The sequence below is a fragment of the Diceros bicornis genome, chromosome 10 (assembly GCF_020826845.1).
Source record: "Diceros bicornis minor isolate mBicDic1 chromosome 10, mDicBic1.mat.cur, whole genome shotgun sequence".
Classification (NCBI taxonomy): domain Eukaryota; kingdom Metazoa; phylum Chordata; class Mammalia; order Perissodactyla; family Rhinocerotidae; genus Diceros; species Diceros bicornis.
Genome location: NC_080749.1, coordinates 13397946 through 13421954, shown reverse-complemented (window position 1 = coordinate 13421954; position 24009 = coordinate 13397946). Strand labels below are relative to the sequence as shown.

Here is a 24009-nt window from a genome sequence, read left to right as displayed (position 1 = left end):
TTTCCTGAAGGAGGCCTTGAGTGGTGGACAGGTGGCCTCAGCCAGGCAACCTGGGAGGAAGGCCTGGGGTTGGCAAGGGGTGACGCTGGCCTCAGACCTGGCAGGGAGCTCCGGCCGGGTCACCTGTTCACTAGAGGGTTGGACAGCCACACCCAAGCCTGAGCTCCCCAGGACCTGGCCTGGTCATGCTAGGCCACAGGTATGCCCTCAGCCTAGAGATGCCAAACAGGTAGATTCCTCTCTCTTTCAGGTGTCCTGTCCTTGCTCCATGGCCCTTCCCTCCTTCGACTTATCAGAGACCAGAGTATTGGGCAGGGCTTCAGGCAGTTAAAAAGTGAAAGTTAATGACTGAAGTCCAAAGCTGCACACCTGAGCAGTGGAGGGGGGAGGCAGTGGACTGACCGCAGGGGAGAGCACCTGGCTTGGAGTCAGATAGACCCAAGTCTGAGTCGCAGCTCTGTGCCATGTGACCTTGGCTGAGTCCTCAGCTCTCTGAAACTTTCTTCATCTGTAAAATCTTGCTCAAGGCTCTGCATTGCTGTCCCTATAAAACAGGGACACTGATGCCTGCCTGGGGGCTTCAGTGTGGGAGGTGCCAAGTTTTAGGAGTGCAGTAATATCAGATCCCAACCCCCTGCCAAGGTTTGAGTGTTAATCAGCTGGGGAGCTTCCAGGCCCATTTCTCTTCTAGTCCCAACCCCCTCAGTTCACTAGAGAAGGTAACTAAGGCCCAGAGGGTGGCCTCCATGGTGCCTTTCTCTGTGACAGAGCTGGCCTGGGGCCCAGGCCTCTGGGCTCCCTGCTCAGCGCCCTGGTGGATGCCTCCCAGCCTGGGAGGAGAAGTCTGTGCCTCCTGCCTCATTCCCTGTCCAGCCTGCAAACAAAAACCTCAGCAGGCTGGAGTGATTTTCAGGAAAGTAGGAGTGGGGGAGAGAAGCAGGCTATGCAGTGATGTCCAGGCTCCCGGACCTCTGGCTGAGGCTGGATCCACCCCTGCCTGCCCTCGCCAGCATGCATAGTGGCCAGGTCTTCCTGAGCTGGGCAGCCAAAGCTGAGTAAGTTAAGCACTCCATGAGATTGCTTTCTAGCATCTGGCCCAGGAATGGGCCTGTGGACTTGAAACAAGGAAGTTTGCCAGTTGAAGCAGTTATTAAACCTTAAGGCCAAGCTGGTTCTTTTCCTCCCTCCTGGGCTTGGAGGGCTGTCTGCCTCTTCTTCCACCCCTGTCCTACCCTCACCAACCCAGTCCCAATCCAGGAGGCTGGGAAGATGATGGAACTTGGAGACGGAAAGGCAGGGGGGGCGGGGAGCAGGTAGTCTTCAAATGTTCAGCACAGAAATCTCACTTCCTCCTGTTGGCCCAGGTGCAGGGGCCACCTCCCTGTCCAACCTTACCTGCTACCGTTCTCAACCTCTGCGTGTCAGCCCTTCACATCCTTGGCATGACGTGGGCGCCGTGTCCATCACACCCAAAATGACAGTCCTCATGGTCACTGAACATTCTGCTTCCCACGTGCCAGCCCCTGGGCCAAGCATGCTCCATCTGTGAGCCCCTTTGAACCTCCCAACTCTCTTATGAGGTCAGTAATGTTATTCTCTCAACCATGTAACTTTCCCAGGAACACATGAGATTCCAATCTGTTCTTTCAACCCCAAACTTGAGGCTCCTAACCACCATATATATTCTTGTCCAAATTCCACCTCACTGTTTATTCATTCAGTAAACACTTACCAGGCATTAACTTTGTGCCAGGCTTTCAAGACCTATCTGAGTCCCACTTCCGGCAGGATGAGTAGTCATTTACCATCCCAAGAAACCCACACCTTCTGCTTCTTTCTTTTTTCTTTTTTTATTGAGATATAATTGACATATAACAGCATATTAGTTTCAGTTGTGCAGCGTAATGATTCCATATATGTATATATTGTGAAATGATCACCACGAAAAGTCTTGTTAACATCCATCACCACACGTAGTTACAAATTTTTTTTCTTGTGATGAGAACTTTTAAGATCTACTCTCTTAACAACTTTCAAATCTACAATATAGTATTATTCACTGTAATCACCATGCTGTAGATTACATCCCCAGGGCTTATTTATTTTATAACTGGAAGTTTGTAACTTTTGATCACCTTCACCCATTTCACCCCCTGGTCTCTGGTAGCCACCAATCTGTTCTCTGTATCTGTGAGTTCAGTTTTTTGGTTTTTTTTTTTTTTTAGATTCCACATATAAGTAAGATCATACTGTATTTGTCTTTCTGTGTCTGATTTATTTCACTTAGCATAATGCCCTCCATCTGTGTTGTCACAAATGGCAGGATTTCCTTCTTTTTTATGGCTGAATAATATTCCCCTTAATATATGTGATATATATATCTCACAGTTTCTTTATACATTCTTCCATCAGTGAACAGTTAGGTTGCTTCCATGGCTTGGCTGTTGTAGATAATGCTGCAATGAACATGGGGGTGTAGATATCTTTGTGAGTTAGTGTTTTCATTTCCTTCAGATACATACCCAGAAGTGGAATTCCTGGATCCTATGGTAGTTGTATTTTTAATTTTTTGAGGAACCTCCATACTATTTCCTTCATTTATTTCTGAATGAAGAAATGAGGAAATTCAGCATCCTTGAGGCCCAGGTGCCACAGCTAGTGGAAGCCAGGATTCAAAGCTAAAGACGTTTCCCCCTGGGTTGGAGGTACGGACCACAGTGCCTGCTGTCAGGACGACTGCTGGTGCATCCTAAACTCCTGGATTGCCCTTCCACCCGGGCAGAACGGCTCTCTCCTCCTCCGGCGTGGCTGGCTCTCTGTAAACACTGCTCTGAGTGGACCAGGGTTCAGTTGCTTCAGCCATGTAAGAACACTGTCATTAGAGAATGACCTGATGCTCAGCTCTTCCCAATCAGTCTGTGCTCACAAATCACCGTCGCCACCTGGCAGAACCTGCACCAGCTGAGCACTAATTGTCCTGCAATCAGGCAGTAATTTATTCCTATCTCCCTCTTCCGCTTATGAGAGCCAGGTGAAATCTAAGCAAACAGCACATTTACAAACCTAGAGCTATCAGATTGGAAGATTAAACTGCAAAAGTTACAGTCCCAAGATAATAAAATCAATCACAGGTAAATGTAAAGGAATTTGGGGACCAGCGAATGGGTCTGCTCAGCTTTCCATGGCAGAGTGGGCCGTCTCGGTTCACGTGTGGACAGCAGGTTCCCAGAGCCCGTGTGCTGGGGTCTGTGATGGAATGACCCTTCCCGTTCCTGTAGCAGCCGACGCTCGTGGTGTGGCCAACAGGCTGTGGGGAGGGGAGGCTTGTGATTTCACTGGTGGGCCTGGGAGGGTGACAGCATGCTCTGCAGTTGGGGTGGGGGCTCTCTGGAGGTGAGTCACTCGGGGCACACAGCTGGAGGATGTCGGGGAGCTGCAGGAGGCTGTGATGGGGGCCCTCCAGGGGGAGTCTGCGCAAAGACAGGATGACCAAATGCAGGGCCTGCAGTCACCAGAGTGGGCCTTGTAAAATGTGAGGGGCCTGTGCTGAGGCTTTCTGGGTGACTGGCTGGACCTGTATGTGGGTCAGGAGTACATGGGACACAGCGGGGCGGGAGGGTCTGTCACCACTGTCCAGTGAATCAGCCACGACCTGGATGAGTGGCTGAGCAGCGGTGAGAGGTGAGACCAGACCTTTTGTGGCTAGTCCATGGAGATGGCTCCAGACGGGCCAGAAATAAGGTGGCGCCTGGACCTAGAAGGGAGGGAAACAAGATGGTGTTGGGCCGAGGAGCCGAGGATTGGGGTGGGAGCTGGAGACTTCCATCCAGAAAGCCCCACCCTCCCAGTGTTCCTGGAGTACAAGGCCGGAAGTGGGAGATGTGACGGTGCTCTGCTGTTGTGAGTCTGGCACAGCTGCTTTTGTCCTCCATAACCTTTGCTACAATTCTTGAACATTCTGACCTGGCATGGCTGTGTGTGGTGATGGGAGAAGGGGTTCCCAAGATTGGGGGGAGCGCAGGGCACAGCTGAGGGCTCAGTGAGGACCCCAGGGGACAGGGAATCGCAGCTGGCCTGGACCCCTCTGGGAGCCATTGGAGCCCTGTCCACTCGTACCTGGAGGGTTTGCTTTCCTTTCATAAGGAAGTGTGGTTTCCTGTGCAACTTCTCCAGGGGGATCAGAGACCACCCACGAGCTTTGACAGGAACAGAGAGTACTGCGCCCCCCATCTACTGAATCAGGGGCCCTGGGCCTGGGGCTGCCCAGAAACCTGTGGCCCAACCTACGCCACCATCACCCCCACCGCATCATTTGGTGTTCACTAATGTCTGAAAGTACTGCCTGAGCCCCGTTGGTCCCACAGGCACCCACCAGCCTCACAGCAAGCAGAGCGTAATGTGCGGGGCGTGTGGATGCGCAGGGGTAGGGGGCATGCAGGTCCCCGCCCTCGGTGAGCTTACGGCCTAGTTGGGAAGCCAGTGATGATGCAGAACACCACCAGGCAGCAGAGAGAGGAGAGTCCAGGCTGCTTGTGGTGAGTGGCCCACAGCAGAGCACAGGAAACGTGTAACCAGAGCAGTTCTAAGATGTGGGTTTGGGGGTTTCACGCTCACTGTTTTACTTAATCATCAGAACAGAGAAGGAAAGTAACCTGCCCAGGGTCACACTGCTGGTACGGGCTGAACCTGAATTCACACCCAGCTCTGCTTAACTAGATTCACTGATGACACAGCTGCCTCTGAATTCAGAGCAGGGAGAGATGTTGTGGGGCTGTAGGGCCTGAGAGGTGCCTTAAGTGCCCAGGGGCTCAGGTGGGGGAAGGGGGATTTGGATGGCCGGGAGGATGTCAAGGCGTAAGGTGGAGGTAACAGCATTGGCAGACATGGGGGACATCAGGACTAGAAGGATGGGTAGTGATGATGAACTAAGTAGGGAAAGTCAGTCCAGGCATGCAGGCCTGTGCTGAACTCTGGGAGATTCAAGAATACCCCCGCCCACAGGAGGTTTCACTGTAGTATGCGAGACAAGACATGGGTCACAGCAGACAGAGAACCATGCGGGCCCTTTTCTGTTGCTGGAAATAATAGAGTAACCTGTGGTGTGTATTCTGGTTATCAAATGCCCAGGGTTACTCAGAGCCACCATTTTCCAAGATCACTAGTTTTCAAACAAGTTGAAAACAATGGAATATACTTGTCCTAAGACTGGAATTAGCATAATTTACCTCAATGATACATAAGCCTCCAAACCTCTGGCCTCCCTCTGGGCTGTCAGTGTGGCCTCCGGGGTGAACTGGAAATGCCGTTGGCACAGGCAGGCACACACTCATCCATGCTTTGCCTTCATGACACTGCTGTCATCTGTCAGTGGGTCCTTCTGTCTGTCTGTCTTTCTTCCCATAGGCACTGACTAGCAAGTAAAGACGGCCACGAAGCCTTTGTTGGCACAAAATGCTGAGAGAATTATCACCAAGCTCATGACAGCCACGGTGATTGCAATAAATTACCCCCACAGCAAGTGATAAATAGCCACTTTCTGCAGCCGTTATGTTTGGCTTTGTATCCTGAAGAGTAAACACACCTCTCTGTCTCTGTCTCTCTCTCTCAAACACACTCGTGGTGAGGCAGTCTGCCCTGCACTGGATGACACTTACTCATCTTATGCATCCTGGGTTCTGCTGGCTGTCCTACCTCAGTTCCTGTGGCAAAGAGACTTGAGTCTGAGCCGCTAATGATCCCCAGTGAGGTTTCCTCCCCAAACAGGAAGTATTAAGCCAGCACTGCTCTCACAGTGCACTCTGTAACCAAGCATCAGTCACCGCTCCCAGGCCAGTCGTGCGGTCAGGAGCTGGAGTGCAGGCAGAGGGGGCGGCAGCCGGGCTGTCTAAGCCCCTGGCAGGTCCTCGCCCTCGGAGGGTCAGCTTGAGTCCTGACTTCAAAACCCAAGTCAGGCTGCCCGCTGGTCGGAGGGAGACCCGAGAGTTTCAGACCCTCGTGCTGGCCAGATGTCCCACCAGCCTGTTGTTGGTAAGTCTGGTGAGGGCACAGATCCACGGTGACATAGGAGTGTGCGGGTCCTTCCCCCCAGCCCCAGCACCCCCTGACCTGCTCAAGGGTGCACGGCATCTCGGGGAGTCAGAGGGAGCTGCACAGCCTCGATTCAGGTGCCACTGTTTGGAACTGGCAGCAAAGAGCGCAGAATAATGAAGTTCCTGCCAAAATAAAATAGGAAATTTGATCATCTGCACGTTAAGTCAGGCACCTTTCAAAGTAAAGGGTTCAAGGATTTATCACACACAGTGCCTTCAGTTAGTGAGAGCCAAGGCTTCATGGGCTCTGGTGTGTTAAAAAAAAAAAATGATGTTGGTGTTTATGATGCATTTCTGTGGAAAGCAGGCCCATTGGGAATTGTAAATTTTACTTATGGGTAACCATTTCTGGGTTGGTTTATCACAGAACTGTTGCTGTAAGTAAGCAAACTGGATTTTTCTAGAATGATTCGAAAATCTAGATGTTTGTAAAAAGCCCTATAAATTATTCATTCACTTCTATTTTGCAAAGTGGTGTGGTGATAACCCTCTCTTTTCTGTCAGACGAAACTTGCACCTACGTGTATTTGTATGTGGATCGGCTTGTGTGTGTGTTTGTGTGTGTGCCTGAGCTTTTGTATTCTCTTTTGTAGGAATTCTCGGCCTTCCTTTTAAAAATATAATGATTTTTTTTATGATGTCTAAATAACGATTCCAGGGAGTATTACAAGAAATGTAACAGTAAAATGTTTGTAAGAGGCCATCAGAAAGGGAAAAATGTCCACAGAGAAAATAGAAATGCAGCAATTAAGATGTGTGTGGCTATAACCCAGCTTTTAAACCCTGATTTGAGACTAGCATCCTCTATCCTGTCTCCCCTGTGGTCTCTGTGGGGTCTGGGGAGGGAGGACCTGGACTCGTGTGGACCTTCCTTCTTGCCCCCTGGACCCCTCAGCCTGAGAGGGAGGGAGGGCCTGGGACCTGCGCTGCCGTGGTTTGGAATCGAGGATAGAGGGCAGCCCTGGATTTGCAGAAACAGCCTGAGGAGGAGAGGCTGGAAAGTATGAGTTGGTGGCTCAGCAGGGCGGAGGGAAAGCCGAGAGGAAGGGAGCAGACCACTGCAGAGCCTGATGTGGACCAGGTGACCGGCTATTACTCTTGCGCATGGCAACGAGCTGCCCGCCTTCACCCCCCTGGAGGCAGCCTGAGTGCAGGGACTGGATGGGACTAGGGCAGGAGCCATCTTTGGGGCCTGGAGGAAGTCCTGACTAGGCCTCGGTTTTCTCATCTACAAAATGGAAGTAATGATAGCCTTCCACATGTTCAACCCGAATGTACAAGTCCACGATCAGGGTCTCTCCCCAGTGTGAGTCTGGCCTCGCCTCACAGTACCTTCCCTTCATTTGACTCCTGATTATTGTAGACGTGCCACGTGCCAGACACTTGCTGGGTGTGGGGATGAGACTTCCTAGCTGAAAGGGTGGGCCTCACAGCCCCGGAGATGCCCAGGATTTCGACATGAAGTGGCTTCAGGGACAGTCAGAGGAGGGAAGGGGGAACTAGGGAACTTCCCTGAAAGCTGCTTCTATTTGCATAGCAAGTAGCCAGCTTTTTACTGAGTTGATTTCAGATCCATAAGATGGAAAGATTGTACAGAAGCTGTTATTCATTTTACCTGATGGGGAAATGTGAATTATTCATATCAAAGAGTATTAGTATTGATATTAACATTAGCACACGAGGAAGGGTGATGGAGATTATGGGGGGCTAGGCACCCCACCACCACCTACCCCTTGAACCTCTAAGGGAAAAGACCTACCATTGTATGCTGGTTCCACCCCGTTACCTGTGCTACAGAGAGCCAAGGGGACCGGAGAAGGGAGGATTAATCCTGCCTCAAAGAGGAGGTAGGGTGAAGGCTTCACAGAGGAGGTGGCCTTTCTGCTGGACCTTGAATTTCATCATTTGGAGGGAAGGGACTTTCCAGGCAAAAAGATTAAATCTATGACCTGAGCAGAAAAAAGCATGAGGTCGGGTGGGATGACCAGACATGAGCCCATAGACCGGGCAGGCATCGGGCTAAGAAAAGCCAAGGAAAGGAAAAGGCCATCTGCTAGTGGCCACAGCTGGGCGTCGCCTGCCAATGGACACCCCTGCCTAATGGAGAGAGGGCAGACCACTCCCACGGGCCCTGGAGCCACTGACCCAGCATCCCTGAAGCCTCCTTCCATGGGCACCCACATGCCAGGCTGCACCCTGATGGGCCTGAGATGTGGTGTTTGATTTTCCATTTTGGCCAGAGCTGCATGAGTCTATTTGTGTTTTTATTTGCAGTGTTTAAACACATCTGTGCATTAGTCTTCTGTGTTATTGAGTTTCTGAAATAGTGAAATGCCTGGCCAGGTCTAACACTATGTTCAGGCTGTAGGGATGAGAAACTCGGGGTGTTATTTAATCACCACCGGGTACAGGAGGGCCTAGCTAGGTACTGGGGGAAACAGCCAGAATTCACAAGCATACTTTGCCTTCAGGCACAGAATCTAGCGGTTAAGTCATTCAAGCCACAGACATTAATTGAGCACCTACTTGGTGCCAGGCCCCAGGCCAGGTGCTAGAGACACAGGAATGGGTAGGAAGTGGCCCCTAGTCTGGTGGAGTGAGAGACATGCGAACCATTGTGTGCAGTCAATGGTAACGTGACAGAAGTGCTGAATGAGTCTCTCTGTCCTTAAGGGCCTGGGAGGAAGCCAGGAGGTCTCCCAGGGCTGCCTGGACCAGCCTTTTAAGCTCTCAGGGACTCTTGAAAAAGTCAGAGGTCTGCATGGAGCTGGCCCCTGGCGGGTGGTTGGGAAGTAACTGCATCACCCTCCCCACACAGAGCAGTTGGAGAGTGGAGGCTGACTTCCGGTGTCCCCGGGAGTCCAGAGGAAGAGGCTGCTGAGAGTCGGGGGAGGTCCCCTCAGAGCCTTCTTGGAAAAGGTGGCCCATCAGCTGGGCCAAGCAGGGGAAGCATGCGTCCTCAGGAGGCCCAGGAATGGGCCCACGTGAGGCAGGCTGAGCTTGGCAGCAGCCCCTGGAGCTGCCTCTGTGTGTCTTGGCTGCCTCTGCCCGTTTCTCTGCCTCCATGCCTCCCTGCCCAGGAGTAGAAGGTCTGATCCCTGATTCTGCAGACCTACACCGTGGCAGGAGGAGGGGGTGGGGGGCAGTCACAGCCCACAAGACCCATCTGGCCCCAGGTTTGCAGCTCCAAGTGTCCCTGGAAAGCAAGAAGCCACCCACCCCCAGGTGCTGAGGCTGCAGATTCAGCTGCCGCCGCCTGACAGCCTCCAGCCCGGCTGGATTAACCGGCCCACAGGGAGCTGGCTGCCAGACATGCCAGCGCCCTGACCTCGCTGGGCAGAGATAAGCCACTCCCCCCTGGCTCCCACAGTGCCTGGGTATGCCCTCATTCAAGCACTTTTCTCCTTGCCACAGGGTGTAGCCAGCCTTTCCCCTAAGAGCCCCAAGAGCCACCTGCCAGAATAACTACTTTGTACACAGTAGGTATTCAGGAAATAACGAATGAGGAGATTTTTCAGATGAGGATTAGCAGGACCAACTATTGTGTAAAACTGCGCAGGCTGTGCCCTGTACAACTCCAGAGGGTACCGTTCGTATGGATCACAATGTAAATGGTGCCCTGGGGATGTGCAGAGGGGGGACTCTGGGGCGCGAGCATCCTCCCTGCTTCGAACCCCTGGCCTTGGTGCTGACCACTGGGCCTTCCTCCTCCCCCCTCCCCCCCAGCACTGACCACTTCAGGCAGTGGGTAATGATGAACTGTTCCAGTGAGCAATTCTTCCAGGCCCGGCTGTCCATTTGTGGTAGTGAAAGAGAGTTCTGGACGTGGAGTCAGGCCGTGTGAATTCTTGGTCATCCAGGACACGTCCTCTGGTAAGATCTCCCCAGTTGGGGTGTTGGGGGCTTCTGGGCGCCCAGGATCTGTGTGGTCTCCTGGTACTACTCCTGTCTTCTCCATCAGCCCGCACTGGGCCTGGTGACCTACGCGTGGGTGGGGAGGGGTCCATGGGAGCGGTCACTGTGGAGTTTGCCTCCTGGGCTCAGTGAACAATGCCGCCATGGCCTTGACCGCCTTCTCCTCACCAGAAAGAGCCGGCTCTGGGAGGCCAAGGGCTATGCAGGGATGGGGCACGTGTACCTGACCCTCAAGACAGAGAGCAGCATAGAGAGGGAGAATGGATACCCGCCGGGTTCAGGGAGAGCTTTATGGAGGAGGCAGGCCAAGAGCTGGGCCCGACTGTAAGGACCCAGGAAACAAGTCGAATCCGGAGTGCTTCTTACATGCAAGTGATTCGTTAATTCATTCACCCTTCGCACAGACCTTTACTGAGCATCTGCTGCAGTGGTTTTCAAAGTGTGGTCCTGGGCCCAGCAGCATCAGAAAGTCTGGGGCTGGAGCCCAGCAATACGTCTTAACAAGCCCTCCAGGTGACTCCAGTGCAGCCCTGGTTTGACCTACTATGTGCCGGCACTGGGCTCAGTGCTGGGGTTGCAAGAGTGAGTTTGACTCAGTTCCTGCCCTTGAGGAACTTGGAGCCTGGGGAGGAGACAGACAGGAAAGAGAAATACTGTCAGTGGGAGAGGGGCGTCTCTCGAGGGGTGTGGGGGCAGAGAGGCAGCTGGTGTGGGTTTGACCCAGGAGCTGGGGATCCTGGTGAGGAAGGGTGGCCTGGGGACCCCAACGGCACGAGGACCGTCCCTAGCAGGGAGCTGGATCTTGGGGCTAGCAGCCCCTGGAGGGCTCAGGAGTCCACTGTCCAGTCCCAAACCACCCTGGTGCCCAAGCCCTCGCCACCAGCCTATCCCTACTCCCTTTCTGTTCCACCGTGAGTCCCAAAGGGCAGCAAGTCTTTTCCTCCAGCTGTCTTGGTGGGGAATGTGTGCGTACCTCCAGGCCATTATCCCAGAGCACTTGGACAGTTTAGAAAATTTTGGAGTAAATTTTTCCATTCAGCAGAGAGCACGGTGTATTGATCTAGGTGCATCTATTTCTGCTTTACACAAACAGAAGATTTACAAAAATCCTAGAGGGAGGCAAACAAAATGAAAAATGGGTGAATTTGACAGGCTCAGACAGTGGCAATTTACTTATCTCATTAAAGTAAGTAACTAGCACTCATTAAAGTAAGTAATATCACTCCATTGTACAGATGAGGAACCTGAGGCTCAGAAAGGTAAAGTGACTCGCTGAGGCCACCCAGCTAATGAGTTCTGGGGCTGAAATGTGGCCCCAGCTGCCTCCAAGCCTGGACTCTTGCTGGTACCCTGCAATTTATTGAGGCGACTGATCCTGAGTAACTCCAGAGCATCCAGATGTTTTCCTGGGGAAGCAGGCTTGGCTGGGCAAGCTGCCAGTGACCAGTGGGCTCTTAGGGGCTGATCCTCTGCCTAATTAAGGAGGAGCTGAGTTTGGTGGGAAAGGGGAATGAATCGGACCGGATGCCAGCAGATTTGCAGCTGTGTGCTGGCTCCCAGCCACATGTCCTTATATAAACCCTCAGCCATTTGGGCGAGTAGCAGATGCTGCCTCCCGCCCCCTCTCACCAGAACACATCTGCCTTGTTCATGGACCCACCTCGGGAGCTGGTGGGGTGGGCTTCAGACTTTGGCACCCTCTCCTGCATGCCAGCCCACGTGGCCCTGGAATGGGGGACGGCTTGCATGGGCTGGAGTACAGAGAAGCAGTTATGTGAGCGAAAGCTACAGGGCTCACTCCGAAGCCAGGAGGACTGTTTAGCCCATGGTACCATCTCCCCTGCAACAAGTTAGTGTTGATAACATAAGCCTCACTTATCCACAGGTCATGGGCCTTAGAAACCTCAAGTATGTGGAAAACAACTAGAAAATAACTTTGGAAAGTTACAGAACCACCAATAGTGATGTCACACGATCCATGCATTAAGCTCATGAAGACACCTTAAGCTCTCACCCAAAGCACGTTTACTCTTAGTTTGCAAACATTAAAACAGGCTGTGGGATCTCAGCTTCCTTTTTTTATAACAACTTTATTTATCTGTAATTCACATACCATATAATTCACCCATTTAAAGTATACAATCCCACAGTTTTTAGTATATTCACAGAGTTGTACAACCATCACTTCAATCACTTTTAGAACATTTTCATCACTCCCAAAAGAAACCCTGTACCAATGAGCAGTCACTCTCTATTTTCCCTGAATCCTCCCCACCCAGTCCCTGGCACCACTAATCTACTTTCTGTCTCTATGGATTTGCCTGTTCTAGGCACTTCCTATAAATGGAATCATACAATATGTGGCCTTTGGCGACTGGCTTTCCTGCGTTTAACATAATGATTTCAAGGTTCATCCATGTTTTAGCGTGTATCAGTACTTCACTCCTCTTTATTGGTGAATATTGTTCCATTTTATGGATAGAACTCATTTTGTTTATCCATTCATCAGTTGATGGACATTGGGTTGTTACCACTTTTTGGGTATTATGAATAATGCTACTAGGAATATCGGTGTACACATTTTTGTGTGGACATATGTTTTCATTTCTCTTGGGTTTATACCTAGGAGTGGAGTTGCTGGTTCATATGGAAACTCTACGTTTAACCTTTTGAGGAACTGCCAGACTGTTTTCCAGAGTAGCTGTGCCATTTTACATCCCCCCTAGCTGTGGATGAGCGTTCTGATTTCTCTACATCCTCACCAACACTTGTTATCTGTCTTTTTCGATGAAGCCATCCTAGTGGGTGTAAAGTGGTATCTCATGGTTTTAATTTACATTTCCCCGGGGGCTAATGATGTTGAGCATCTTTTTGTGTACTTATCGACAATTAGTATATCTTCTTTGGAGAAATGTCTACTCAAATCCTTTGCCCATTTTCACGTAGGTTGTCTTTTTAATATTGAGTTGTAAGAGTTCTTTATATATTTAGAAACAAGTCCCTTATCAGATATATGATTTACAATAGTTTTCTCCCATTCTGTGGGTTCTCTTTTTACTTTCTGCATGGTGTGTTGTCCGTATTTCTTGTTCACAGCAAATTAGCAGGACCTGGGGGGGCTTTAATGGGCAAACAGGCAGACAGACAGTTGTGATAAATGTCCTGACGATGAGAGAGGATCTAAACCTATAAAACAGTTTTATAAAAACAGACGATGAGACCCAAGATCATTGCCTCTTGCAGCTCGGGGTGATGCCTGCGTTCTGGGTGAGGATCTGACTGCCTTCTCTTGAAATATGCACTGCATGTGGGGAGGATTTCTGCCCCCAAAGGACACATGGAGTAAGTTTTGAAGCTGTGAGCTCCCGTGACGTGCACCTTCAGTCAGAAAGATGCACTGAACCTTTCCAATGTGCCAGGCTCAGTGCTGGGTGCTAGTTACAGCCGGGGAGCAAAACACGGCCATCTCTGCCCCCTAAAGCTGACAGGAGGGTGGGGATGAGCAATGAGAACAGGGGCCGCCAGGCAAGGACTCCCAGGGAAGTCCCCAACCACAGAGCAACGCCCAGGAGTGGACGGTCCTCACCTCCCCCCTGCGCATTGCGGGAAGCTGAGCGGCTGGTGTATTCTCACTTTACAATGAGCAAACCGAGGCCAGAGAGAGGACGTGACTCATCCAGTGTCTCCCAGGAGGAAATCATCAGGACAAAACCCAGAGTTTTAGCCTCTCAGATCCGTATTCTTTTTGTGTCGACACTTCACAAGCTTTTGTGTTTTCATTTATGGCTTGGTAAGACCCTGGTGCTGCTGTGGGCACACACCAGTTTGCCCCAGGAACGTGGGCTGTTGGCGGGTCCCTGCACACTGCTGTTTCTGGTCCCCAGGCCTTTGCTCACTCAGGCCCCTCTTTCTGGAATGCTTTTCCTGGCTCATTCTCAGATCCTTCAAGGCTCAGCTCAGGCCACCTCCTCCAGGAAGCCCAGCTCCCCCGTCTCAAGTCAGTGTCCTCCTCTCAGAAGACCTCGTTTAGTTTCATCTTGTGCCTGTCACTCCCTTTGGGCACAGGTCTCCAGGATGGGTATGAACCTCCCCAGGGATTACAGAGGATCATTCCCTGGGGGTAGGAAGAAAACTTAAGAGCTTTCATTTGTATTTAAATTTTAGCCTCATCCCTTTATATTTGTTTATATATGATTTATTCTGTATATAACATTATAGTGCACAAATTACAATGTTTTAAATATATTTTACTTATAAGTAGTATAGCAGTAATAGGAATATGTCCCCCCAAATTCAATTTTACTGCCCAGATAAAATGTAAAAATAGTTTGAAGATAACCATGGGCCGCCTGAGGACTGGGCCAGATTCCTCTCTCAGTCCCCGAGGGGAGCCGGGGCTGGACACGTTAGCTCAGTCGGCCTCTGTGGGGAGGGGGTGGAGGGCACCCCAGCTGGCCTGCAGGCCACCCCTCCTCCATCCAGCTGCTGGGTGCCACAGCCAGCCACCCCCTGCCCCCATCCACATCTGGCCCCATGGTGACCCCTCCGTGGCCACACCTGCCCCAGCCACTTGAGTCTGAAGCCACTTGAGTCTGCTGCCCGCACAGGAGAGGCTGCAGGGCTGTCCATGTGACTGCCCAGCATTAGTGTCCTGCCCAAGAGCAGGCAGGAGCTGGCAGCCACGTGGGCCAGGCGTGGCTCCCAGCCACAAACACAGCCCATGTCATGGCCCTGCTGGGAAGTGGGAGGGGCTGGATGAGCCTGGACTGAGACCCAGAGGGGACTGGGACCTGTGGTTTGTGCCAGTTCCTGCACACCCGGGCCTCAATGCTGTTTTGTCTGCAGCTTAGGGGCCTGGTGGGGGGTGGTTGGGCAGGTCTGTGTGCAGGCTGCAGGCCCCAGTCCCTGCACCTAGCTGCAATTTGATCCCTTCCCTCCTCCCTCCCCCAGATCTGTAAATAGAACAACCAGGGAGTCAGAGCCCAGACAGGATTAGTCACTTTCTCACCTTCAGGCCTAATAGGCCGGCAACAGGGGCTCCGCTGGACCTCTGGGGCCCCCAGGATGTGTCCCACTCGGTCTACCCCCATCGGCCTTCACTCCAGCAGCAGGGCTGTGCTGGGCACTGGGAGGTCAGAAGAACTTTGAGAGGTGACCACGACCCATGAAGCACTTCAGAGACTAGTACACATACACACACACACATACCACGGCCCATGAAGCATTTCAGAGAATAGTACACATATACACGTGCACGCATGCATGCACACACACGCACACATACTCACAAGCACCAGTCAGAAAAGATGGCTCTGAGCTCTTGCACTGTTAACTCATTTCATCCTCACAACCACCCTTGGAGAAAGGTACAGTTAGCTTCCCCCATTTTAAAGGTGAGGGGACTAAGGCACAAACACCCAGCTAGTGCCTGTGACTTGACCCCAGCACCAGGCCCAGGTGGTTCTGTCCCTGCGTCAGAGCTGTACAGGAAGGAGCCGCCCCGGGGGGTGGGAGGCCCCACAAGGAGGCGTTACAACCTGGCCTTTTCCTGTCCCAAGGAGGGAATTTTGGTGGCAAGAAGCACTGTAGAGGTGCTTTATGTTTAGTTTCCATTCATCCCGCGGCTGAAAGCAGGGCTCCTTAGGACCCTAAGTCTGGGACTTTTAATAGATGCCTGGACTGCCGGGGCTGGGAGGGGCTCGGAGATGATCTGGTGCAGCGGCACGTTAGAGAAGCCATCCAGAGGGGCTCAGTGTTGCTCTGATGTCCCAGGGCCAGTTTGGAACAAAGCTGGGACCAGCCCTGGTCCCCCAGTGCCCGCCCATGCCTTCCCTTTGCCTCAGCTGCCTCCGTCTCAGCTCCTCGAAAGGAAGCAAGTACCGAGTCGGCTTCTGAGCACTGAGCCTCGAGAGCCAGCCCCGGGTAATTCCTTTCCACTTCCTGATGCCAAGTCTGGGGATAGACCTGGACAGGATTCAAAGTCTTGGTCTCACTGATTTTTTCTCTTTGGTTGGTTCCGTTTTGCTGTGAAGTTGTAAACCATTTGGGGTTCTTCAAGGACCGGCAGATGCCATGTGTGCCCTGAAGCCCTCCCTGGCCCCTGCTTTGGAAGAGGTGTCTGCCTCCTGCACAAGAACCCCGGCATGCCCAGGCCACTCCTGGACCCCTCCCTTGCTACCCTGTGTCCAGTCGTGGGTAGACACGTCTTATCTAACACACCACCCAACATGCACACATACATACACACACCCGACTGTAAACCATCCAAGAGTGGGGACACGTCTTCATCTTTATACTCTTAAGAGTGTTCAGCACATGGTAATTACTCGGGAGATGGGAGGGAGAGAGGAGAGAGAGCAAAGACAGAGGAGAGGCGTCTGTCCAGGAGGGGCTCTTCCAAATTGCTAGCAAATGTGGAGAAGATGATCTGGCGGCCTCAGTGTGGCTACTCTCCCTCCCCATAGGCAAAACCCACCCCAGGGCTGGTTTCTCCAGGTGGCTGAGGCGGCGCCTGGGAAAGGCCCAGTGTATCTGCCCTAGCCTTGACTGATCACAGGGAACGCGGGGGTCCTGGGGGGTGGGGAGGATTTACATTCACCTTGGCCCAAGTCCCCGATGCTGGCCTGGCAGCTGAGGCCGCCTGCAGAGCCCTGTCGTGACCCGCCCCTCTTGCCCAGGGCTGAGGAGGGACTGCCAGAGTCTTCTGCATCCTTCCTCCGCCTCGTCCACACTGCTGGTACAGTGCTGGCAACCAGCATTTGCTCAATAATCACCGACCCGCATCTGCCGAGTGCCTATGATGTGCCGAGTGAGCGCTGTTCTAAGTGCTTTACACACATTGACATTTATTTCTGCAACCTCCCCATGAGGAAGGTACTATGATTGTCTCTTGGGGAAACTGAGGCACTGACAGGCCCAAGGTCACAGCTAGCAAGAGCCGGGGTCAGAATTAGAACCCAGGCAGTCTGGCTCTAGAGCCTGGCTCTTGCCCGGGCAGCCATAAGTTGGGTGCCTGGGGAGGCCCTCCTCGCCCATGGACACAGGACTCCCAGCCCAGCTCTGGGGATCAACAGGAGGCCTGTTTGCCTCTACAAAGGGCAGCTCATCACCACTTGGAAAAACATCCCTGCCCCCAGAACCAGCCAGAAAACACCCTCTCTCATTTTGCAGGGCAGGGCTGTCCCCTTGAGAGCTCACAGTCAGGTCTGGCGTGAGCAGGGTGGGGCGTCCGGCTGATGCTTGATGTCTGTGTGGGCATGGCCCCTCCATTTGTGGGTGCCCACAAAGATGACCCGAAGGGGCTTGGCTCAGCTGGTCCCTGGTATCCTGTGAGAGAGACAGGGTGATGCTTCAAAACCACTTCAGAGGAGCGAGAGGCTAAGGGAGTTGCCTTCACTTGGCAGAGGCAGGACAGCAACGCATGTCCCTGATTCTCGGAATGGACAGTCAGTGTGTGTCCCTTTCCATGCTGACCCCCTCTTCTCAGCCAGTGTGGTCCCAGCTCTGCCACTCACTGGGGTGTCTCTGCACAGGTCACCGTCCTCTGTCTGGGCAATAAGACTCTTGGTGAAGCTCAGACTGCAGAGGCCAACAGACCTGCATCCCGTTCTTCCCTCCCAGGCTTACCCTCTGTGCCACCTGGAGCAAGTTCCTCAACCTCTCTGAGCCCCAGTTGCCTCCTCTTTAAGTTGAGGATAGTAATGGCACCTACTTCATGAGGTTCTGTGAGGACTAAATGACCATCACCCGTGGAAAGGCGTGAGAGCAGTATCTGGCACATAGTAGGCATCTCATAAATAGAGATGGTCACAGTTTTCAGAGCCTTTGAAGGTTGCATTGTCGGTCATCTCAGAGCAGAGATTGTGACCCCCATTTACAAAGGTGGAAGCTGGGGCCCAGAGAGGCACAGGGGCTTGTCCAAGGACACACAGCCGATCCATGGCAGAGCCAGGCCCCCGCCTCCTGGGGCCGCTGCTCCCCCTTGCATTAGACCCTGGACCCTCCCCCCCCTCACCTGGTGTTGAGTTGGTCCCCCTGTGGAAAGTGGGAAGAGGGTATTAAAAGCCATCCCTGCTGCTCCACTGGTTCCGGGCGGGGGTTCTTAACCCTTCAATGCCCAGGACCCCTGTGGACCCATAGTCTGGCTCAGAATAATGCTCTTCATGCATAAAATGAAACAACATAGGGTTATGTAGGAAATCAATTATAGTGAAACACAGTTCTAAAATATTTTTTTAAAAAACCAAGATGTGCTATAGTAATATGCATGCTTCTTTATTAGTCCATTAAGTAACAAGATCAAGTGGCAGTCTAATATCTACTATAATTTTATCTTTTAATTTTCCTCCACCTTTATTGAAATATGATTGACAAATGAAATTGTATATATTTAAGGTGTACAGGTGATGTTTTGATATACATATACGTCGTGAAATGATTACCACAATCAAGCTAATTAACATATCCATCACCTCACAGTTACCATTTTTGCGTGTGTGGTGAGAACACTTGAGATTACTCTCTTAGCAAATTTCAAGTATATAAAACAGTATTATTAACTACAGTCACCATGCTGTACATTAGCTCTCCCAAACTTATTCATCTTATAAGTGCAAGCTTGTACCCTTTGACCAACATCTCCCTATTTCCCCACCTCCCCCTGGCAACCATTCTACTCTCTGCTTCTAAGTCTGACTTTTTAGATTCTACATATAAGTGAGATCATGCAGTATTTGTTTGGCTTATTTCACTTAGCATAATGTCCTCCAGGTTCATCCATGTTGACACAAATGTCAGGATTTCCTTCTTTTTTAGGTTAAATAATATTCCATTGTGTGTGTGTGTGTGTATACACATATATATACACCACAGTTTCTCTATCCATTCATCTGTCAAAGGATACTTAGGTTGTTTCCATATCTTGTCTACTGTGAATAATGCTGAAATAAACATGGGGTACAGCTATCTCTTCAAGATAGTGATTTTATTTCCTTTGGATACATACCCAGAAGAGGGCTTGCTGGATCATATGGTAGTTCTATTTTTAATATTTTGAGAAGCCTCCTTACTGTTTTCCATAATAGCTGTACCAATTTACATTCCCACCAACAGTGATGAGGGTTCCCTTTTTTCCACATCTTCACCAACACTTAGAATCTTCTGACTTTTTGATAATAGTTATCCTAACATGTGTGAGGTGATATGTCATGGTGGTTTTGATTTGCATTTCCCTAATGATTAGTGATGTTGAACATCTTTTCATGTGCCTGTAGGCCATTTGTATGTCTTATTTGGAAAAATGTCTATTCAGGTCCTTTGCCCATTTTTTAATTGGATTATTTGTTTTTTCTACTAGTGAGTTGAATAAATTCCATATGTATTTTAGATATTAACCCCTTATCAGATATATGGTTTATTAATATTTTCTCCCATTGCATAGGTTGCCTTTTCATTTTGTTGATTGTTTCCTTTGCTGTGCAGAAACTTTTTAGTTCAATGTTATCTCAATTATTTATTTTTGCTTTTGTTACCTGTGCTTTTGGCGTCACATCCAAAAAATCATTGCCAAGTCCAATGTCAAGAAGCTTACCAACTATGTTTTCTTCTAGGAGTTATACAGTTTCAGGTTTTACTTTTAAGTCTTTAATCCATTTGTAGTTGATTTTTGTGTATGAGAAAATCCAATTTTCCCAACACCATTTATTGAAGAGACTGTCCTTTCCCTGTTGTGTATTCTTGGCACCTTTGTTGAAGATTAGTTCACCTTATATGCATGGATTTATTTCTGGACTCTCTATTCTGTTCCATTAGTCTATGTGTCTGTTTTTATGCTAATACCATACTGTTTTGATTAACATAGCTTTGTAATATACTTTGAAATCAGAAAGTGTGATGCCTCCAGCTTTGTTCTTCTCTCTCAAGATTGCTTTAGCTATTTGGGGTCTTTTGTGATTTCATATGAATCGTAGGATTATTTTTTCTGTATCTGTGAAAAATGCCATTGGAATTTTGATAGAGATTGCTTTGAAATGGTAGATCACTTTGAGTAGTATGGATATTTTAACAATATTAAATCTTCATAGTTTTCAGTGTGCAGATCTTTCACCTCCTTGGTTAAATTTATTCCTAAGTATTTTATTCTTTTTGATGGTATTATAAATGGGATTGTTTTCTTAATTTTTTCAGATAGTTCATTGTTAGTATATAGAAACACAACTGATTTTTATGTTGACTTTGTATCCTGCAGCCCTACTGAATTAGTTTCTTAGTTTTTTTTGTTGTTTGGTTTTTTTTTTTTTTTGCTGAGGAAGACTCTCCCTGAGCTAACATCTGTCTCCAATCTTCCTTTTTTGCTTGAGGAAGATTTGCCCTGAGCTAACATCTGTGGCAAATCTTCCTCTATTTTGTATGTGGGCTGCCACCACAGCATGGCCACCGACCAGCAGTGTAGGTCTGCGCCTGGGAACCAAACCCAGACCCCGAAGCAGAGTGTGCCAAATCTAACCACTAGGCCACTGGGGCTGGCCCAGTTTCTTAGTTTTAACAGTTTGTGGTGGAGTCTTTAGGGTTTTCTATATATATAAGATCACGTCTAGAGACAGTTTTACTTCTTCCTTTCCAATTTGGATGCCTTTTATTTCTTTTTCTTGACTGATTGCTCTGGCTAGGACTTCTAGTATTATGTTGAATGGAAGTGGTGGGAGTGGGCCTCCTTGTCTTATTCCTGATCTTAGAGGAAAGCTTTTTTCTTCACCATTGAGGATGATGTTAGCTGTGGGCTTGTCACATGTGGTCTTTATTATGTTGAGGTACATTCCCTCCATACCTAGTTTATCATGAAAAGATGTTCAATTTTGTCAAATGCTTCTTCTGCATCTATTGAGATAGTAATATGATTTTTATCCCTCATTTTGTTAATGTGGCGTATCACATTTATTGGTTTCCATATAATGAACCATCTTTGCATCCCTGGAATAAATCCCACTTGATCATAGTGTATGATCCTTTTAACGGGAATGTTGAACTCAGTTGCTAGTATTTTGTTGAGGGTTTTGGGATCTATGTTCATCAGGGGTATTGCCCTGTAATTTTCTTTTTTTGTAGTGTCCTTTTTTGGCTTTGGTATCAAGGTAATGCTCACCTCATAAAATGAGCTTGGAGTGTTCCCTCCTCTTCAATTTTTTGGAAGAGTTGGAGAAGGATGGGCATTAATTCTTCTCTAAATGTTTGGTAGAATTCACCAGTGAAGCCATCTGGTCGTAGGCTTTTTCTTTGTTGGGAGATTTTTTAATTACTGATTCAATCTCCTTACTTATTATTGGCCTGTTCAGATTTTCTATTTCTTCATGATCCAGTCTTGGTAGGCTGTATGTTTTTAGGAACTTATCCATTTCTTCTGCATTATCCAATATGTTGGCAGATAATTGTTCATAATAGTGTCTTATGATTTTTTGTATTTCTGTGATATCAGTTGTAATTTCTCCTCTTTCATTTTTTATTTTATTTGAGTCTTTTCTCTTTTTTTTTTCTTAGCCTAACTAAAGGTTTGTCAATTTTGTTAATCTTTTCAAGAAACCAAGTCTTAGTTTTGTTGATTTTTTTTCTGTTGTTTTTCTAGCCTCTATTTCATTTATTTCCACTCTGAGCTTTGTTATTTCCTTTCTTCTGTTAGCTTTATACTTAGTTTGTTGTTCTTTTTCTAGTTCCTTGAGGTGTAAAGTTAGGTTGTTTGAGATCTTGTTTCTTAATGTAAACTTGTGATGTGACATTGGTCAGTATTGGTGACAAACTCACAGACACTGCTAATACAACTGTGGTCTGTTGCTCACATTTCATACATGAAGGAAAGAGCACATTTCCATTAGAACTTGGTGACAATTAAAAATATAATTTCTACCATCCAGGTTTACCGTAACCTCCTGGCCCGAGTCCACAGTTTCCTCCACATCCACTCCTACCTCAGGCTCAATGAAGGAGATCCCAGGTACCCACCCAATCTCAGGGTCCCATTCAATGTCATGTCCCACCCCAGTCCTACCCTCAGAGAGTAGAGTTTCAGTGTTCATTCATTCATTCAGCAAACACTGAGTACCAGCTCTTTGCTAGGCCCCATGACAAATGGCAAGATCCAAAGTCAAATAAGATGAGGTCCCTGCCTTCAAGCTGCTCAACATCTGTGTAAGGAAAAGCATCAGAAATTGCAAAATGTAAACAATGTGAAATTGCAAAACGTAAACAAGCAGAGGAACATGTCCACCCTTCCTGGTAATCAAAGATAACACCCAGTAATGATGAGCTTAGAGTTAAACCGTCGTTACTGGATAGTAACACTGTCCATCGCATAAGCCTTCGGGAAATAAGTGTGGCACTGCATGGCATTGATCATGAAAATTCCACACCTATCTTTCCCAGCACTGTCACTCTTGCAGATTTGTCCCAAGGAAATAACTCAGCAGGAAGGACAAAGGGTGGAGGCAGAGGTCCTTCCCCCGCCTCTTCCTGCATCTGTGCCCTCCCCGGGAAGGGCCGGGTCTTGCTCAGCTTGTCCCCAGGTGCTGGCACGTTAGCACTCATGAAGGCCTGTGGGGTGAACGTTTGACGGCCATGTAGTTACACTGGACAAGAGAAGAAGGTGATAGGAGGGGCAGCCTGGGAGCCCTCCACTGACCGGGTTCCTGTTTTCTCTTCCAGCCACCAAAATGTCAGAAGAGATGGACAAGCCGCTGATCAGCCACCATCCGGTGGACAGTGATGGCAGCCTGGCTGAGGTCCCCAGTGAGGCCCCCAAAGTGGGCATCATGGGCAGTGGGGACTTTGCCCGCTCCCTGGCCACACGCCTGGTGGGCTCCGGCTTCAGCGTGGTGGTGGGGAGCCGCAACCCCAAACGCACGGCTGGGCTATTTCCCTCAGCAGCACAAGTGACTTTCCAGGAGGAGGCAGTGGGCTCTCCTGAGGTCATCTTTGTGGCCATGTTCCGGGAGCACTACTCCTCACTGTGTAGTCTCAGCGACCAGCTAGCCGGCAAGATCCTGGTAGATGTGAGCAACCCCACAGAGCAGGAACACCTTCAGCACCGTGAGTCCAATGCTGAGTACCTGGCCTCCCTCTTCCCCACCTGCTCGGTGGTCAAGGCCTTCAATGTCATCTCCGCCTGGACCCTGCAGGCTGGCCCCAGGGATGGGAACAGGCAGGTAGGTGCCTGGGAAGTAACAACCACGATAACAATAAATATAAATGGCTAACTTTCATGGAGGGCCTCAGGGTGCCACGCTTTTTCTGTTCATTGTCTCAGCTCATCTCACATCACCGCAAAGTTCCATTTTATGGAGGAGGAAACTGAGGCTCAGAGATGTTAATGAACTTACTTATGCCAAGTCCCACAGCTGGTAAGCTGGGATTTGAACACAGTTCATAAGAATCTGAAATCCATATTCTTTCTTCTATGGTAACTTGATTAGAGGAGGCAAGGAGGAAAAGGGTGATGGCTTTCTTTCTACTATTTGGAGTCAAGAAGGGAAGAGACTTTGCTTTTAGAATTGGACTCAGAAAGGGGAAAGTAACACATACGTACTAGGCCCTGAGGAAGCATGCATGTCCCAGACTTTATCTCATTATTCCAAGGGCTTCAGAGAACTGAGTGGATTTCTCAGAATAGTCAACAGCAGGTTTTTCTGGGGGTGGAAAATGGCTCCAGAGAGCAGCCAGGGCTGCATCCAGTTCTTGGCAGAAGGAGGTCTTACCAAGGTGATTTTTTAAAAATTATTTTATTGAAGTCATTTTGGCGTATAACATTGTGTAAATTTCAGGTGTACATTATTGCCAAGGTGATTTTTAATGCCAAGAGGCCAAGCATTTTCCTGGAGGAAGGAGCCAGGTTCCTCATGTGTGTGAGAACTTCCACCAATGAGTCCAGCCCAGATGCCTCCTCTGCCCAGCTCCATGCCAGGCTGTGGGAGAGCCCCCAGGTGCCTGGCCACCCCTGTCTGCAGGGCCTTATGTTCAGCCT

General features: G+C 49.5%; 1 protein-coding gene across 5 annotated transcripts in view; it reads left to right on the top strand.

Annotated features, from left to right (window-relative positions):
• STEAP3 (STEAP3 metalloreductase) overlaps positions 1-24009 on the top strand; it is a 49509-nt gene that overhangs the window by 6589 nt on the left and 18911 nt on the right. For 4 of the 5 annotated variants that reach the window (XM_058548828.1, XM_058548832.1, XM_058548830.1 and 1 more), the window contains exon 2: positions 22695-23194. In XM_058548828.1, coding sequence (XP_058404811.1) covers positions 22695-23194 — 500 coding nt within the window. Of the gene's footprint in view, positions 1-21909; positions 21988-22694; positions 23195-24009 lie in introns of those variants that run through there. The other variant, XM_058548829.1, reaches the window with a different exon arrangement.